The 18,509-nt window shown below is 36.8% G+C and overlaps 2 protein-coding genes across 6 annotated transcripts; both read right to left on the reverse strand.

Moving 5' to 3' along the window:
* Positions 1 to 4,719: 4,719 nt before the first annotated feature.
* On the reverse strand, positions 4,720 to 11,041 carry LOC109065971 (counting factor associated protein D-like). 2 transcript variants are annotated; one of them, XM_042777033.1, is made up of 7 exons: positions 11,007 to 11,041; positions 6,900 to 6,959; positions 6,730 to 6,822; positions 6,467 to 6,639; positions 6,127 to 6,376; positions 5,185 to 5,380; positions 4,720 to 5,078 (listed from the first exon to the last, which is right to left on the reverse strand). In XM_042777033.1, exons 1-7 carry the CDS (start codon positions 11,029 to 11,031, stop codon positions 4,937 to 4,939), a joined length of 939 nt encoding a protein of 312 aa, XP_042632967.1. In that variant the 5' UTR covers positions 11,032 to 11,041; the 3' UTR covers positions 4,720 to 4,936. The 2 variants fall into 2 exon arrangements, with proteins under 2 accessions (XP_042632967.1, XP_042632966.1); XM_042777032.1 differs by lacking the exon at positions 11,007 to 11,041 and adding an exon at positions 7,095 to 7,238.
* Positions 11,042 to 11,399: 358 nt separating this feature from the next.
* LOC109065973 (synaptotagmin-like protein 1) lies at positions 11,400 to 17,598 on the reverse strand. Of its 4 annotated transcripts, none has more exons than XM_042777041.1 (16): positions 17,404 to 17,598; positions 16,563 to 16,616; positions 16,237 to 16,379; positions 16,031 to 16,155; positions 15,733 to 15,901; positions 15,331 to 15,385; positions 15,213 to 15,243; positions 15,046 to 15,110; positions 14,877 to 14,966; positions 14,626 to 14,792; positions 14,231 to 14,333; positions 13,961 to 14,122; positions 13,786 to 13,864; positions 12,881 to 12,980; positions 12,594 to 12,793; positions 11,400 to 12,514 (listed from the first exon to the last, which is right to left on the reverse strand). In XM_042777041.1, exons 3-16 carry the CDS (start codon positions 16,350 to 16,352, stop codon positions 12,372 to 12,374), a joined length of 1,605 nt encoding a protein of 534 aa, XP_042632975.1. In that variant the 5' UTR covers positions 16,353 to 16,379; positions 16,563 to 16,616; positions 17,404 to 17,598; the 3' UTR covers positions 11,400 to 12,371. The 4 variants fall into 4 exon arrangements, with proteins under 4 accessions (XP_042632975.1, XP_042632974.1, XP_042632972.1 ...); XM_042777038.1 differs by having other exon boundaries at positions 11,403 to 12,514; positions 16,013 to 16,155; positions 17,404 to 17,597; XM_042777039.1 differs by lacking the exon at positions 17,404 to 17,598 and adding an exon at positions 17,184 to 17,390 and having other exon boundaries at positions 11,403 to 12,514; positions 16,013 to 16,155.
* Between the last annotated feature and the right edge of the window lie 911 nt (positions 17,599 to 18,509).

The raw sequence follows: 18,509 nt of genomic DNA on the forward strand, positions 1-18,509 counted from the left end.
ATGGTCAAGACAAAATTTTTGGATAAAAATGTTGTTCCAGGGTCAACGAAATATATGTTGACCTAGGAACACATCTAACTCAGCAAAATCAGGATTTCGGGAACAAATTGAGGACTGGCCAGCTAGTGGTGTTGTATTAGTTTTTTGAGTTTGTAGGTAAAAAGAGACAGTGTGTACGTAACATAAGGCACTGTTTACAATGGGCTGAAATTCAACATGTTGAGCACTGATTTACAGTGATAACATTAAGCTATTTCCTTAAGAAACAGCTGATGAGTAGGCTATAAAAATACAAAATAAAAATTTTATTCTTCAGTTATACAGATAAATCAAGGATCTAGATCTCAAATGGACTAGTTGTGCTGTGTTTATTTGGCAGTAGACTATAGTGATGTGTTGTTCAGTATGAGACGGCTCATTTAAGTGAACGATATGAGTCAGCTCTCAACAAATTTTTTTTTTTAACTTTCTTAATAAAAAAAATAATGGGGTGATATATATATATTCTTCTTGATCAAGAGTGGCATTCGGCAAGATGTCCCAGTTTTTTGTGTATACAATCAATAAACATCATACCCAAGTACTCTTTGAATCCCCCAAATATATCATTAAATCATTTTTAAAAACAATTCAAAGACAAATCTTCATTCATACCAAGAGAGTGTAGACTTTTATGAACAAAAATCCACCTACATTCCTTTTGCAAAAGTCAACGTTCTAAATTCCCTCCTCTATAAGTCTGTCAACTTTTCAAAAGCTTTAAAATTTAGTTCTAAGACTGAATGAGACATCTCAACAAAATGGCGAGCCACAGGCGATTTAGAATCTTTTCTCCTAATAGCACTTATATGCTCAATGATCCGAGTTCTAATTTGTCTATTTGTCTTAGACACTTTATTGTTTATTCCACAGACAAGATAAATCACATTAGTGAAAGCACATGACACCAGTTGTTTAATTTTTATGTGCAACTCCGAAACTCAAAGCATCTTTTGCGAACATTTTTACATCTATAGCATTTGAGACAGGGATAAAAACCAACATCCCTATTTACACCCCCATCAATACTATCCTTGACACAAGTATCCGATCTGACTAAAAAAGTCTCTAATATTCCTTGATCTGTAATGATCTGATCTGCAAAAATCGTTTTGAACACCGAATCACTAGAGAGTATATTCCAATGTATCAAAAAAAAAAATTTAACTGAAATACATTCTAATAAACAAAAAAAATTTCATAAAACTGAGTAAGATTTATGTTTAGCCGGTTTACAGTCTTACAAGGGGTAATGCTTCTGTCTGGTTGCCCAGCAGGTTGTTTTTTTGTGCCGGAGGGTTGTGGTCTGACGTTAATCGGTGAAATCATTGTTCCAGGTTCGCTTGCCATCCAGGGGTTAATTGTACCATTTTTCTAGTTAAGCAGCGGTTTTAGTGGCAATCCATGGCTCGTGACGCTCGGGGTTTTGTCTTTGCCTGTTCGGTTTGTGCTAGCTGTAAGACTTCCAATCCACCCCCGGGAGACTCCTTCAACCACTGTCTGTTCCTTCAAGACCCTGGTCCCACATTGCGCTCAATTTTGTCACCACCCTTGCAGGGCAACACAGTGTTTTGACTGTGGTGGACCGGTTCTCAAAGGCAGCCCATTTTATTCCCCTGCCCAAATTACCCTCTGCCAGGGAGACAGCGGTTACTGTCATAGATCACGTCTTTTGCGTTCATTCCCTCCCGACAGACATGGTCTCTGACAGAGGACCCCAATTTGTTTCTAAATTCTGGAAAGAATTTTTTTTGTTGGTTGCTGGGGGCGAGTGTCAGTCTTTCCTCTGGTTTCCATCCTTAGAGCAACGGCCAGACTGAGTGGGTTAACCAAGACTTGAAGCGGGTGTTGTGATGTTTAGTGTCCCAGAATCCATCCTCCTGAACTCAGCAACTCTCATGGGTTGAGTATGCACATAACTCGTTGCCAGTGTCATCCACAGGCCCCCCTCATTTGAGTGCAGTTTAGGTTACCAGCAACCTATTTTTCCGAGTCTGCTCACACCTTTGTCCAGAGGTGCCTCCTTCAGGTGGGTGCGCGCACCAAGGCCCAGACCGATCGCCACCGGTAAAAGCCTCTCCGCACCTCCACCAAACGGTTTGGATCAGATTAATCAATGCGAGAGAGAGAATGGAGTGGACTGTGAATGCGCACAGGTGGAGCAGAGAAGCAAAACTACTGTTCAGGGTTTCAAGTGCAGGTCAGTTTCATCTGTAAATATGCAATTGCAGTTTTGTTTTTGTTTACTTAGTTAAGCAGCAGCAGCCCATTGCTCATCAGTCATCACTTAAAATACAGTATAAAGGACATCATTATTATCTTTTGTAATGTTACAGTAGTAATTTTGAAGAAAAATAATCATATTTTATAATAGGTTTAGGGGGAGCTAGGGCAGACAACAACACAACCCTTACGAAAATTAACATGATTTTACTATAAATCCAGAGACAATGGTTACTATTATTAAACCATGGTAACCACAAATTCACCATGGTTTTTGCTACACTAACCATAGTTTAACCATGGAATTTGTAGTAAAAATAAATACAAATGGTAATCCATTTGCCAAAAAAAAGAGAATATGGTTACTGTATCTTTACTTTAATAAAAGCATGGTTAATTTTTGTAAAGGAAAAACATATATAAAGTGTTTCCTGTAGTTATGAAAAGATTTGGTTTCAAAAACAGTATCAGTAAACCATTTCTTATGATTTTAAATCTGCATTGAACTTCAGATCGATCTCAAAGTAAAAGGCGGTACTAAAGTCTGATTTTGTGGTGGATGTGTTCAAATTTGATCATCTTAAATCAAGTGATAAAGGATTGTGAAAGTATGACAGTGTTGAGCACTACTGTAAGGTTAACCCCTGCATGGTGTAAATGTTTGAAAATGATTAACAGTTGCAAATAAACATTCATTAGAAATTTAGAAAAGTAATCAAAAGTAATCAGTTACATTACTTTTATAAAGTAATTGAAAAAGTTACACTACTATTAGGTAACTTGTAATCTGTAACCTATTACATTTCCAAAGTAACCTTCCCAACACTGCTGGTGGACTGGGAAGGTTATGGTACAGAGGAGAGAAGTTGGGTTCCTGACAGGGACATATTGGATCACTCCCTTATTGATGATTACAATCGACAGGTTAGTTCTTCTGGAAGCGCTCCTAGGAGGAGGAGTACTGTGACTGTCACGGTTCGCAGGTACACTGACTCACTCTGTCTGTCTCGTGTAGTTGTGTAAATGGACCATACTGGGATGTAGGCCTACTGTGTAATTAAGCAGATATATGTGACCCTGGACCACAAAACCAGTCATAAATAGCACGGGTAAATTTGTAGCAATAGCCAAAAATACATTGTATGGGTCAAAATTATCGATTTTCTTTTATGCCAAAAATCATTAAGATATTAAGTAAAGATCATGTTCCATGAAGATGTTTTGTAAATTTCATACCATAAATATATATAAAAAAATATATTATCATTAGTAACATGCATTGCCAAGGACTTCATTTGGACAATTTTAAAGGCAGTTTTTCTTAGATTTTTTTGCACCCTCAGATTCCAGATTTTCAAATAGTTGTATCTCAGCCAAATATCGTCCTATCCTTACAAACCATACATCAATAGAAAGCTTATTTATTCAGCTTTCAGATTATTTTGAGACCTTAATTTCCAAAAATTTACCCTTATGACTGATTTTGTGGTCCCGGTCTGTTCTAACACCAACTGGTGTGGCAACTGGGGGAAGAATACAGAGCTCACACAATTTATTTAATCAGTTTTTCTATAACTAAGAAAAAACGTACTCTTGCATACTTAGGTTGCTTGGATGATCTAGTGTTAAAAAAATTACAGGAAATGTACCAAACAATTAAATCACGGGGCGCAGTCGAGTAGCCTGCTGTTTATCTATCTATAATATGGTCTGTTTGATTTTTATCCTTGACAATATTCCAGATGAAGATCAATCTCCTAAATAGCTTTTTCTTGTCGTAAAACTTTAATTCTATGGGTCTGGCTTCCAGTCTCATCTGTGTCCACTCTGTCCAGCTATTTTTAGCTGAACAAAATAGTTTGTTTTGCTGCTTGATATTTAAAGTTGGTGTGTCTTATCATATTATTATAATGTACTATTTTAATTTATGAACACACTGGTTTGTAGTGCAAACAGTTTTACCGTTTACTGCACGTTGTTATTCTCCTCGTTATTTACGGAAGTCTTACCCATATAGGCTTACTTCCGTGTTGAAGAAAAAGGTGGATATACATAGTAAATTTATATAGATGGATCAAAAGATGCACTTCACACCAGTTATAGGAAATTATAAGATGTCCTATACTTTCCACTTCAGTTCTAACTAATTCATTTCATTCATGTGTTATCTTATTTAAGCCAAAATGTATATGAAATATTTAGTCAATATCTTTCAAATTTTGAATAAAATGGAGTGTCGCATTTGTTGGCAAACAAACATTCACTGCGCTATATCTTCATTCTCTAAACCAGGGGTGGCGAACTCCGGTCCTGGAGAGCCGCGGCCCTGCAGAGTTCAGCTCCAACCCTAATTAAAACTCACCTGCCTGTAGCTTTCTAATAATGCTTCAGACCTTGGTGAGCTTGTTCATGTGTGTTTGATTAGGGTTGAAGCATCACATCAATTTACACTACTCACAGATCAAAACTGTTTTATTGAGTTTTTGTCTGCTGAAACCAGTAACATGAGATCATAGCAATAGCAAATAACAACAATCCAATCAATTTCCGATGGACAAAATCAAGTCCCAAACAAAACAGTTGGGAATAGGGAAGAAAAGATTATTTCAACATCTGTTTTATGAAGATTTTAAGAAAAAAAAATCACCCCACCCCATTACATTTGCATGACAAACTAATATTCTGTAACATCCTTTTCCTGATCTGGAATCAGTAAACCTCCTGTCATCCTGGCCAACTCTGCTTTTGACCAATCAGAGAAGTCATTGATACCGAGACTGTATGTAAGGCCAGCTCTGTTCATAGAGTGCACATACCTGAGGAGGAAGAGGATGTAAAAAAGAAAGCATGCATATCTTAAATTAGACAAGTTCACATATTATTTACTACTAATACATTGCAATGTTTGTTGTTTTTCCTCACCGAAGAGAATGTATAAAGTAGTTCTCACGCTCCTCATGCTCCTTCTCACTTTCATACTGACGATTAAACTTCTCCTTATAGGGGCCAAACAGACGGTGGGCGTGGCTAACAGGGGAGGTGTTGACATAGTCTTGAATGGGGTTGGCCAATATTTGATGCTCCTCAACAGGATCAGGAAACTCTCCCCAGGTCATTCCTAAACACATAATACCTCAGTGAATCTCTGATTGGATGATCTGTAAAGTGTAAAAGAAGCAGACAAAGGCTTGGGACACACTAGATGATTTTCAGATTGATTTTAAAACCATGGGAGACCACAGAAATGAAGACAGTTTCAATTCATTTTTAGCCTTATAATCCTCTAAACGTGCACACTAGATGATTTGGTCAGACCGCGGGACCACATACTTGTTGATTGTAGGAACGATTTCACAGTAACACAAAATCTCACTTGGGAGACTTGGGAGATCAAACGTGACTCAAGAAGAAAGCCAAATGTAGGACTATCGATGCTGTTAACTAGCTCTTCTGGCGCATGTTCTGTTGTACAACAAAAAACAAAATAGAAAAAAAAAAGAATATGGGTGATGTTCTTTCTCAGTACTCTACTTTCGTGGCATGTTTGTGGCTGCCAAGTTTCAGCTATAGAATCACACAACATCCCGTAGGTGACTCGGCTTGCTCACTCTCATTGGCTATCACGTTAGAGGCAGCGTGATCAAGAGTCATAAATATCAAACATGTTTGATATTTACGATTTGAGTTTGGGGATGCTCCATCTCGATCAGGAGCAGTTAAATATATGTAATTTGTGACAAGCCTCAAATCAGGCTACGCCCCCCAATAATTTGGGGGTTCAAATCAGCTTAAAATCTGCCTTAAAATCTTGAAGTGTGTGTGGTCAGCCAAAAGCATTTCACTGAATGTTTGTTTTCCAGTTACCTCCAGGTGGTATGAAAATGTCAGACTCAGTTTGTGGGCTGAAGTCACTGTAGTCAATAGTGTATTTGTCATTGTGGGACTCCAAAAGAGTGTTGTAGCCCACCATCTCAAAGCGGTGTGGGGTGGCTGGGGAATCATTTCCCTCTGGACGTGTGACCCACAGACGATACGTGTTCTTCTTATGGCCAGCCTGTGTGACTTTTTTCCAGACCTCACACAGAACACCTTCATAATTCTCCATCTTCTCAAACTGCAACAGAAGAAAGTCATTTAGGTTTGAACGACATGATTTCATGACATTTTCATTTTTATGTGAACTGGGCCTTTAAGTAGTACATACTCCAAAGCCCTGCAGATCAGGCAGTGCTGCCTGTGGACGTATTGGATTCTCCTTGGTACCGTTAAGCTGGAAAAATTTAGTAGCTTGGATTTCTGTTTCAGTGGTGACTGGTGTGATCTTGTAAATGGCACCATAGTCCAAGTCATTTCCAATCAGATAGGTATGCACTTTGCCTGTATAGACAGCGTCAATGATGAGAAACGACATACAAAATCTATTTTGATTTCAATACTGTGTGACTTTATCTTGAGAAGATCACTGACCATTACGATAGTCGATTCGACTTCTGTTCCCCTCAAGGTCGTACCAAGCTTCAAACGGTTCTTTTATCTCAGTATGTGGCAGAGAGAGCTCACCTACATAAAAGGGATATGCAACTGTAAAATGACCTGTCCTGTACTGAGATGTACTGTATATAATTAGACAACAATACCTTTGACATGATACATCTTTCCAAAATCGGGAACTGTTCTGCCGCCGACTGGTGTGGCATCTTAGGAAGAAAATAAAGAGAAATTACACAATTCATTTAATCAACTTCTTTCTAACTAAAACACATAGCGAAATATACTTCTGCTTTTTCTTCCTGTTGTGTGTTGTTTTCTCTTTTACTTAGACAACACTTTACCTGCATCACACACCAGCAGCACGATCCCAGCTAGAAGAAGCCACATAGTATAATCTAAAGAAACCAGTCAGAAATTCACTGGAGATATTAATAAGGTCTCATCTGTCTGGAAAAAAGTCCCGAAACAAAACAATAAAATTAAGAAGAGGTCTAATGTTAGTGTTTGCACCAATCCATCACCCCCTGCTTGCGACGCCCCTGAGCAAACGCACTGCTAATATGTAGTCATGCTTTTAAAAGTACTCCAATGCTGGCATTATTGGTTGAAATATGCAAAAGCCATTAGAACTTAGAAGAATTAAATTAACTTTAAACTACCAGAATAATCTCAGGGAACAAATGAAGAACCTGATTATACCAAATACAACATGTTCCTGGATCAACATCTTGGTTGACCCTGGAGCAACACTGTAATTAACCAATCAGACTTGAAGAACCAGTTTATAGTTTTTATGAAGTTTAAGCTTACAATTCATGTTTGGTGCTTGAACATCAGTGTCATTAATCTATCATTTCATTTATCATTTCCTTTGATTTTAGGGAATACTAATGGTTAAGGTTAGGTTTAGGTGTAGGGATATGGTCAAGACTAAATTTTTGGATTAAAATGTTGTTCCAGGGTCAACAAAATATATGACCTAGGAACACATGTAACTCCGCCAGCTAGTGGTGTTGTATTAGTTTTTTGAGTTTGTAGGTAAAAAGAGACAGTGTGTACGTAACATAAGGCACTGTTTACAATGGGCTGAAATTCAACATGTTGAGCGCTGATTTACAGTGATAATATTAAGCTATTTCCTTAAGAAACAGCTGATGAGTAGGCTATATAAATACAAAATAAAAATGTTATTCTTCAACTGATCCTTGAACCAAGCTTGGGTGTATTGCTAGGTAGATTTGGATGTATACTTTGGGATGGCTGTCCTGCAGGAAAGTCTATTGATCAACAAGCTTCAGTCTCTGCACTGAATGCATTATAATCTTCACCATAATGGTCTGCAACAACAAAGCACCTCCATAACAAGATTGATCTACCTCCATGTTACCTTTGATGTTCTTTTACATTCCTTCTGCAAAAGTCTACCTTCTAAATTCCCTCCTCTATAAGTCTGTCAACTTTTCAAAAGCTTTCAAATTTTGAAACATCTCAACAAAATGGCGAGCCACAGGCGATTTAGAATCTTTTCTCCTAATAGCGCTTATATGCTCAATGATCCGAGTTCTAATTTGTCTATTTGTCTTAGACACCTTATTGTTTAATCCACAGACAAGATAAATCACATTAGTGAAAGCACATGATACCAGTTGTTTAATTTTATATGTGCAACTCCGAAACTCAAAGCATCTTTTGCGAAAATTTTTACATGCAGCGCATTTGAGACAAGGATAAAAACCAACATCCCTATTTACGCCCCCATCAATACTATCCTTGACACAAGTATCCGATCTGACTAAAAAAGTCCCTAATATTCCTCGCTCTGTAATGAGAAAAAAGGGGCAGATCTGCAAAAATCGTTTTGCCACAGCGGTTTTAGTGGCAATCCATGGCTCGTGACGTTCGGGGTTTTGTCTTTTTGCTTGTTCGGTTTGTGCTAGCTGTAAGACTTCCAATCCACCCCCGGGAGACTCCTTCAACCACTGTCTGTTCCTTCAAGACCCTGGTCCCACATTGAGCTCAATTTTGTCACCACCCTACCACCCTTGCAGGGCAGCCCATTTTGTCTGAGTGCAGTTTAGGTTACCAGCAACCTATTTTTCCGAGTCTGGAGTCTGCTCACACCTTCGTCCAGAGGGTAGGGCAGACAACAACACAACCCTTACGAAAATTAACATGATTTTACTATAAATCCAGAGAAAAAGGTTACTATTGTTAAACCAGGATAACCACAAATTAACCAAGGTTTTTGCTACACTAACCATAGTTTAACCATGGAATTTGTAGTAAAAATAAATACAAATGGTAATCCATTTGGTTTGGTTACTGTACTTTTTGGTTACTGTACTTTTACTTTAATAAAAGCATGGTTAATTTTTGTAAAGGAAAAACATGACTCATGTACAGTATTAGGATTTTTCTATAAAGATATTGTAGAGATGTACTAATTTTGACATGTAGGCAATTTAAAATAAAGAGAATGAAAAGAAAAATGGAAGTGAAGGTGCTGTTCAGGAGAGAACTTTTAAATATTTTGCATGTCCCCAACCTAAAGATTTAACCATTTTTTTAAGTTCCATACAAAAAAATAGGGTTGTCCATGTTTCAAAATTTGTGTGTATGAGTGTGAGATTTCCCGGCCTGATTTTTTTTCCCAGTCGACGCCTTAAATTAATGGTGCAGACATGCGGTTTCATTAACTACACAGGCCTGTTGAAGCTTGTGGTGTTTTCAGCCTCTGCCGTCTCAATATATGAGTACATGAACACATAAACATAATCTCTAGAACTGCTCTGAGTCACTTCATGAGCATTTGACTTATTTTGAGAAAACTATCGTTACATCATATACGAAGAGACACCTATGTTTCAAAAAGACACCAATGTTTCAGGAGTTTAGTACACAGAATAGGACACATGCTTATTAGATAACCATATTTGAGTTGATGTATAAGCTTTTATTTATTATCATTTTTTAATTAACTATTTTTTCCCAAAACCATTTTTAGATGCAGTGTTTCCCTGTAGTTATGCAAAGATTTGGTTTCAAAAACAGTATCAGTAAACCATTTCTTATGATTTTAAATCTGCATTGAACTTCAGATCGATCTCAGAGTAAAAGACGGTACCAAAGTCTGATTTTGTGGTGGATGTGTTCAAAGTAGTAGTTGTAGTTGTAGTTCTATCTCAGCAAAATATTGTCCTATCCTAACAAACCTTACATCAATGGAAAACTTAGCTAATTATTCAGCTTTAAGATGATTTTGAAATCTCAATTTTAAAAAAAATTCAAAAATACAAAAAAATGTCAGTAAGTAAACACTGCATTATCAGTGTTGGTATTGTATTAGATAGCCTACTTGCACTTAACATTAGGCTACATTAAAATCAAGCTCAGATGTAGTTTTTGACCAGCGAATGACGGAGATCTGTGTTTTGTCTGTCAGAACGACCGCATCTGAGGCTGAGGCAACATATGCATCGCATAATACGCTTTCATCAACTTTTACAGGTTATATAACGTTTATTGTAGTTATATGGGCGCTTAGTTGTTCTTGTTGTTTAATACACTTGGCCAAAATCTCATGATATTGTAACAGAAACGATGAAGCGCTATATGCACAGGATATTTAAAACATACAAAAGTATATTGGCCCCAACAAGACGGCAAACAACCTACTTCTCCGGTCTTCATCCCTGCTTGGATGATCTAGAGTTAAAAACATTACAGGAAATATACCAACCAATTAAATCACGGGGCGCAGTCGAGTAGCCTGCTGTTTATCTAACATTAATAAGGTCTGTTTGATTTCTATCCTTGGCAATATTCCAGATGAAGATCAATCTCCTAAATAGCTTATGAATAAATTTATATAGATGGATCAAAAGATGCACTTCACACCAGTTATATGAAATTATAGGAAATATCCTACTTTCCACTTCAGTCCTAACGAATTCATTTCGTTAAAGTGTTATCTTATTAAAGCCAAAATTTATATGAAATATTTAGTCAATATCTATCGAACTTTGAATAAAAAGGAGCGTCCCATTTGTTGCCAAACAAACATTTACTGCGCTGACTTCATCCACTAAACCATAGCTTGCTGACGATTCCGGATTTTCGGTCAAATAAATGCTATTTTCACTGTGTGATATACATACAATAAGCATCAGATGGTTATTTATATACATAATACATGACCGTAAAGTCAAGAGAAAACAAAATAGATTAGATGGATAAAATAAATGAAACCTTACAGTCACTGGTTGTCTTCTCCGCCATGCTTGAAATTAACAGAAATGTTTGAAACTAAAATAGCAAAAAAAAAGTAGCCAAAAGAAACTAAAATGGGACATGGGAAGTAGCGCAGAAATGTTTGATACTGCCATAGCGAAAACAAAATGTGGGCAAAGCCTATACTTGCGTTTTCCTGCGTTTCTGAAATGTTCTCTGTCCACACTACACACTAGAAAGAAGCAAATAAATGCAATAACATTTAACATATATTACAATTATACAGAATGTCTCTAGCATCTTATATATTTATTTTTAGTTCACTCTTATGCAAGTAAAAATAAACACTGGTTTCAAAACAGATTATTTAATAATCCGACAAAAAAAGATATACAATAAACAATGACTTGACATAATAGTTTTTTTTTTTTTTTTTTTTTTTTTTTTTGTAAAAACTGATGCAATGTGCATTTATTTAAAGACAAAATGTGTGGTCAATGTCACCATGAGACCACAAGCAGAAAGATGAAAATACCATTCTCATAAGAGGACAGTTTAAGTTAAACAATGGATTCTCATTCCCTCCCCCAGATTTCATGAAAGAAATGTGTGTGAGGACTATTAATGTAGGGTGATCTCATGGGTGATTCTGCCCTGTACAGATTGCAACTGTAGTTGAATGGAGTTAAGTCAGTTAGGTCACATCATACACCACCACATGTTCTAGAACTGGCTCAAAATGTAAAAACATGTTTGATATCCTCAGACCCAAGGATATCAAACCATAGGAACCATAGTTTGAAGCTGGCCCTGTTTACACTAGTGCGTTTTTATTTTAAAATGAAAACGATCCTAGTCAACACTTGCGTTTTCACTGCGTTTCTGAAATGTTCTCCGTCCACACTACACAACTGAAAACGCATGTCACATGACCATTCATGCAGGTACAGCAATGAGCATGATGTTATTGTTTACATGGTCATCAAGGATACACAGAGCGAATGTGGGCAGCCAGGCCATCGTTTTCAAAACTCTCCGTTTTAGTCTGTTTACACTGAAACTCAACCCCTGAGTTTTCAAATGCCATGATAGTGTAAATGACAGGCGTAACCGTAGCAAAAATTATGCGTTTAAAAATGAAAACGCACTAGTGTAAACGTAGCCTAAAAGTCAGAGTTTGTGCCCATCACATACTATGCAATGTTCTGTGAAATGTATCAACCCCAACCGTCCACAATTCGCAGACTGGCTCTGATTTTTGCCAGCTATCTTCAATACCCGTCCAGACTGCAAACTGGGTGAAAAAATCTAGGAAAAAGTTTTGTAGTGTATTACAGAATGTTACACAACCAAAGTCACAGGGTGACTATGCATAGGTTAAACAAAGTTCACTCAGAACAGAGCTGTAAGTTGGTTCTGACAGGTAGACTAGTGTCCACCCAGCTGTTGGGGCTCTGAATCACACTTGACCACACACTGATCTCATCTTCTGTTGAGTCCATCCAGCAGACAGACTGACCGTAACTCACACCTGCAACATATAAACACATTCTTACCTCTCAGCTATATTAAGTTATATATCAAGTATATTATGTTCAAAGCTGTGTTACCTGAGCCAGTGCTGAGTCGTACTCCACCCAGGCAGCCAGGGGGGTGCGGACTCCAGACCGTTATCTCTGCACAGGCCTGAATAAGGTCACTGGACTGAAACCCGTCATAAACCATGGTGTGGTTAAACACTGGGTTGACAGATCCTCGAACCACCCCAGTCTTCTGGCCACTGACGCCACTTTCATCTGGTAATACCACACTGTACATATACAAACCATACTGGTGTGCTCAAGAAATAACAACATCAAAAATCAAACAGCAAACTACTAAGAAAGTGCACACACACCTTTTAACATATGTACTGGGTGCGCCACGTTTTGAGGGAAGTAGACCAACAATCTCCCTCAACCAAATATAGAGCTCACCAGTCAGTGGACAACCACTTCCTATAGCCACAAAAACATTGCAATAAATAATTATGGCTGCACAACTAATCAAAATGAAATTGAAATCACAATATTGCATGGTGAAATCATTAAAGACTGAATTTTAGTCAGATACATTTTAACATTTTTGTGAACAGTTTCCAGCATTTTATCAGATTTGTAATTAGAACAATTACATGTACATTAGTATTGCAACTGGTAGTTTGTAACTTGTATTGTAATTCAAATGTATTTTTAATAATTTTCAAATATTATTGTTGATTCCCTTTTAATAAAAAATGTAATTTAAATAAAAATGTATTTTATATTTAACTGTATTATTAAGCAGTACTATAATTTTGTCTTTATTTTTTATATTTAGAGTTAACAACAACAATATTAATAATTCAAAAACAATTAAGAATGATAATATAAAAACATTCTTTGTGCCTGTTTTCAGCAACAGAATTTAAGACGCTTTCTTATGAGATCAAATCGCAAATTGAAATAAAAACACTTGCTAAAAAGATTACATATTTTATTTGTTTACCTGCATTACTGTGAACTTGCGAATGTGTTGTTAAATTATTAAAATATGAACATAAAACCTCAGGGGGTACTTCAAATATTTTATATCAACGGAGATACCTGATAAAAATAAGTTGCTCTACTACTATTTGCCCCGCTCTACAGTTTAGCCTTTTATTGAGTGGAGAGTGGGTCTGCGCATAATAAATTTATAATGAGCCACATGTAATTTATCAATGGTCCTGCATATAAATACAGATATAGAGATTGTAAATATGAAGTGCCTGCTCAGACTCACCCTCTGAACCTGGAGGTACAAACTTAATTGAGAACAGAATGGTTCCTCTGCTGATAATGTCATCTGGACTTAACTTAACCTACAGTACATTAAGAGAAAGACTCTCATGATGAGAATCTGACTATCACAGGTTTAGTTCACTACAGAGTTTAGATTATCACTGAAATGGGCTTACTCTTGGCTGGAGGTTGTGCCAGGTTGGTTGGCTCTGGTTCCAGTCCCACTGACCCAGCCTCACTTCCACCTCCCCCAGGAAGAGGTTCCTCCTCATTCTCTCCATGTGCCACACTGACATACTCAGCACACGTGCCTGGAGGTCCAGTCTCCCCACTTTGTACTGGTACAGGCGACATTTTATAGTTGAGTGGAGTACTGTAAGTTTGATAAAGTATTTTAAATGCTTAGGAATAATAATCTGTGAAATATTAAATTAATTAGAACTGACTTTCATGGTTTCATCGTAGACTGGATTTAATGTTTTCCTCTTCACTGCAGTTTTTTTCTTACTGCGAGATGTGTTGTCAGGGAGAAGGTAAACTTTAACATATCTATGTTTAAGAGAAGCATACAGACATACTTTACTGTTAAAAGGTTTGGGGTCAGTAAGTGATAGCAAAGATATGTATAATGTTACAAAAGATTTCTATTTCATATAAATGCTGTTCTTTTGAACTTTCTATTAATCAAAAGAATCCTGAAAAGATTTAGCAATATTTCCACATAAATATTAAGTACCATTGTTGTTTTCAGCATTGATAATAATAGTAAATGTAGCATGACTGCTTTTATAAATAGTTGAGTTATGACTGAAAGAAAATGACTATGGTCAAGTATACTTACGGGTCTGATCGATTTTTTCGGGCCGGTGCAAGCTCTTGGCAGCGTATTATGTGCACATGAAGCTCCTCTTTCTTGACATCATACTGCAACGAGAACTGGATCTGCCCTGACACCACAATACCCCCGAAATCGCCCACACTGTACAGGCTCATCAAACTGCCATTCATCTAGCCACATAGAAACTAGACTGTTTACACCTTCAAAACTTTGTTGGTGCAGAAGATCAAGTTGTGCCTGAGAGTGTATCTTACCATATGATGGGAGGTCAAGCTGCTAACTGACCCAAACCTAGTATAGTCTAGTTCAGTGCTGCCGGAATCCATGTCCCCCTCTGAGTCGATCTACAGAAACACACACACACATTATACAAAGGGTTTCCAGGGATGTGTGTATCTGAACAACTGGCCTTGCTGAACAGACCTGTAGAGTCGGTGATGTACTTGGCAACATTCTCCTCTCTTTGTCCCCTGACTCTCCAACACTTTCTGGGGTGCAAAGGAAAAATTAAGTGAGAAGACCGGAGTTCAGAATAATTTACTGTATATTTAGACAACTGTCATTTATCAGATCATTATAGTTTATTTTACCTTTAAGACAATTTTCTTCTGCTGCATTATTCTGTTCAAAGCAAGAACATTAGAAATGTCTCACATGCAGTAGCACGTATTTCACAAAGATATATTATAATCTGAAACTTAAATTGACCTTTGAGATGTGTCTTGTCCTGGATTGTTGTTCAAGAGTTACCACAGGAATGGGACTAAAAAAGAAGTACCACAATATAAGACAGTGGATCATATTTAGACTAATAATTGATTATAAGTGATCTCTGCACAGAAAAAAAATCATTCAAAATGACTGTTTTCAGACATATTAATAAATCATGATTTGCATGCAAACATGGTCATACACACCTAGTGAATGAGACCCAGAGAGTTTTCAACCAAATTAGATGTTTAAACAGCATTTTAAACATATATGAGATTTCCTGTTTCTCATTCACATGATTTGTATGTATCATCGTACTAATACACAGACTGTTTAGATGCATTCAGCTTGTTCAGTCCTACATTAACGTAGAGAGATGTCACCAAAAGTTGCACCAACCTTTCCCCATCTACTTTTTCTCTTTCCTTCAGTTCCTGACCCTTGTCATCTTCGCTTACATTTATTTTTTCCTGCAATTCTATCTCTGTACTTTTGTCTTCTTCTTGCTGCTCATGTAATTGAGAAGAGTTACCTTTTTCTTTATCGAATATTACTGTCAAAGGTATAACTACAAAAATAAAACATAGAACAGAGTATTAAGTGCAGAGACAACAAATGTATATATTACACAGAAATACATAAACACTACACTACAGTAATAAGTGAGAGATCATGTGACCTTTTTCATGTCTCTTACGGTGTATAGAGGCATGAACAACATCAGTTCCACCCTTCTGATATCTCTTGGCACGCTCTTCATGAAACCACACTCCAGTGAGAGAGCGCAGGTGGACAGGGTCTGACACAGTCTGCTGAAGCTTCCTGAAAACACAAACGTTTCATCTTGCATTGCTCATATAACTTATTTTTGCCAAATAAGTTCAGTATTGTACACAGACTGACCGTATTCTCCCTTCCTCTTTGTTGCGTAGTTCAGCATCTCTCTGCAGAACATTGAGAATTACAGTCTGCTCCACCTCAGTCAGGTGACACAGATCTAGTAAAGGTTCCCCTTCCATTACAGGCACACCTCACAATGATCACACCTGTTTAAAAAGAAAAAAATTAGATGACATTTGTGAGAAACCACACCCAAGAGTTGCAGATGGACATATGGTAATCATGAATGCATGAATGAGAGAATACAAAATAAAAAATTAACAATAAAAAATAAGATTTTGTTGTTAGTATTGTATAAGAAAAATGTTAAAAATCATTAATGCTCTAACCTGCATTAAATGTTTATTCATGCTCTCCAGGTGCAATAAGAGACAATAAATTCCCTAAAACAAGGAAAAACGACATAAGCATGTGAACTGCCCAATGATACTCTTTGATAATTCGTTTTTTTTTTTGTTAGTGATTCCACAAGAACAAGTACTGTTACATTAATAACATCGTTAGAGATTATGACATTTCTAATGCTTTTTTTAAAGATTTGTTTTACTTTATTTAAAAACTTTTTTGTTTTACCTGAGTTTTGTTTTACTCAATATAGAATATTTATATACAGACCAAAATTTCATCTTTAAAATAAAATAAAATATTCCCACGCATCATCATTTTTCTCCTCCTACTATAACTCTCTAAATCCTATAACGTAACAATATTAAACAGAGAAAAGTAAACCAAATACATTTGTTTTCCAAACCACTCAATTCACAAGCGTATAATATGCAACAATTGTTTAAATGCACATAAGTGTATAATATATTTAATTAATTCCTATCTATCTTATTGCTGTATGAAGTTCATTTCACTTCAGCTGTGATACAGACCGAGCGATGCTTGAATCGCGCAGGCGCACAACAAACAGTGACAAACAAGACAAAGGTAAACAAATTACTTACCACTTCACTGAGGCCAAGTGTTATAGCTCCTTCCACATATAACATAAACTTACTATAATGCACTTAATATCAAGCTGCTAAAGACTCAAATGTCCAACACTCGAGGACAAATTAACAGATGGAGTCGCACCTGTCAAACTCTCTCACTTGAACCAAATTCAATCGTGAAAAAGAAAGAGAAGCAGCAACTGATGTTGACTTAAATAACAAAATGTAATACCTTTGCCTCAACTAATGTCTTCTGGCTCGGTCATTCTCGTAGGTTTTCTGTGTCAAGTTTAACTGTCGGTTGTTTCTAAACATACTCGTTTGTTTGTGTCTAATTTGGCAGGACTGGCACACTCACACCCGCCCTCGGGCACAGAGCAAAATACGAACCGGATTCTCACACATCTTATTTTACAATCACTTCACGTTCACGCCGCATGTTATGCATGTCTCTCTCCCCCACTCCTCTCTCTCTCTCTCTCTCTCTCGTCAGCAGGCTGATGTAGTCAGTAAAAAGCCTTGTAGTCACTTCTGTGTGGTATTTGAACATAAAGCTTCATCATTTTTCACGTTTTTTTCATGTAATTTGGGGCACAATGGACTACATTTTTTTATTTTTATTTTTAAATCACGTTTAAATGGATTTTGGTGTAATTTGTGACAGTGAGGACTGTATGTATGTGATGTAATGTAGTTATAGTAATAACATTTCTCACTTTTTAGAAAAAGGGTTAAGCCTTGGCCTTTTTAACACACTACTCGCAGTCAATTAACTCTGAACTTGGGGACCGCAATGCTAGTGTATTTTGTGCTCAATTTAATTTTTTTTTTTTAAGTTTAATTTGTGTATGTTTTTTGCTTATGTCTGTTACATTGAGTTCCGGTTTGGAGTCTCTATCATCTCACACCTACTAAACACACACTGACACACGTTCAAAGGATTATAAAAACACCAGACAGAGACAGACACTCATGATGCTTGTGTTATACTTAAGCATTGTTCATTGAGCCATGTAGTGACTGTTTTAGCGCTATTCCTATTTGCTATGTCTGAGAGAACATTATCAGGAACATGTCAGAATGGACATGCTCAATCATGAAAAAAGTTTAAAAGTTCATCAGTATCAGCATATTGCATTTCAGTGTGTCAGTCCACAAGCTAAAACCTTAAATTATGTAACAAATGTTGTTTTGCAGCTGTTCGCTTTTAAGAGGAAGCTTTGAGTTTTTACCGAGCTTCTGTTGACTTAGATTAGGTTGAAGAAACACTTGAGTTAAAAGAACATCAGTCATAGTACTATGCGCATGACTTGTGAAAAGCAATGTTTTCCAGGTTCT

This window comes from Cyprinus carpio, chromosome A19 (assembly GCF_018340385.1).
Source record: "Cyprinus carpio isolate SPL01 chromosome A19, ASM1834038v1, whole genome shotgun sequence".
NCBI classification, from domain to species: domain Eukaryota; kingdom Metazoa; phylum Chordata; class Actinopteri; order Cypriniformes; family Cyprinidae; genus Cyprinus; species Cyprinus carpio.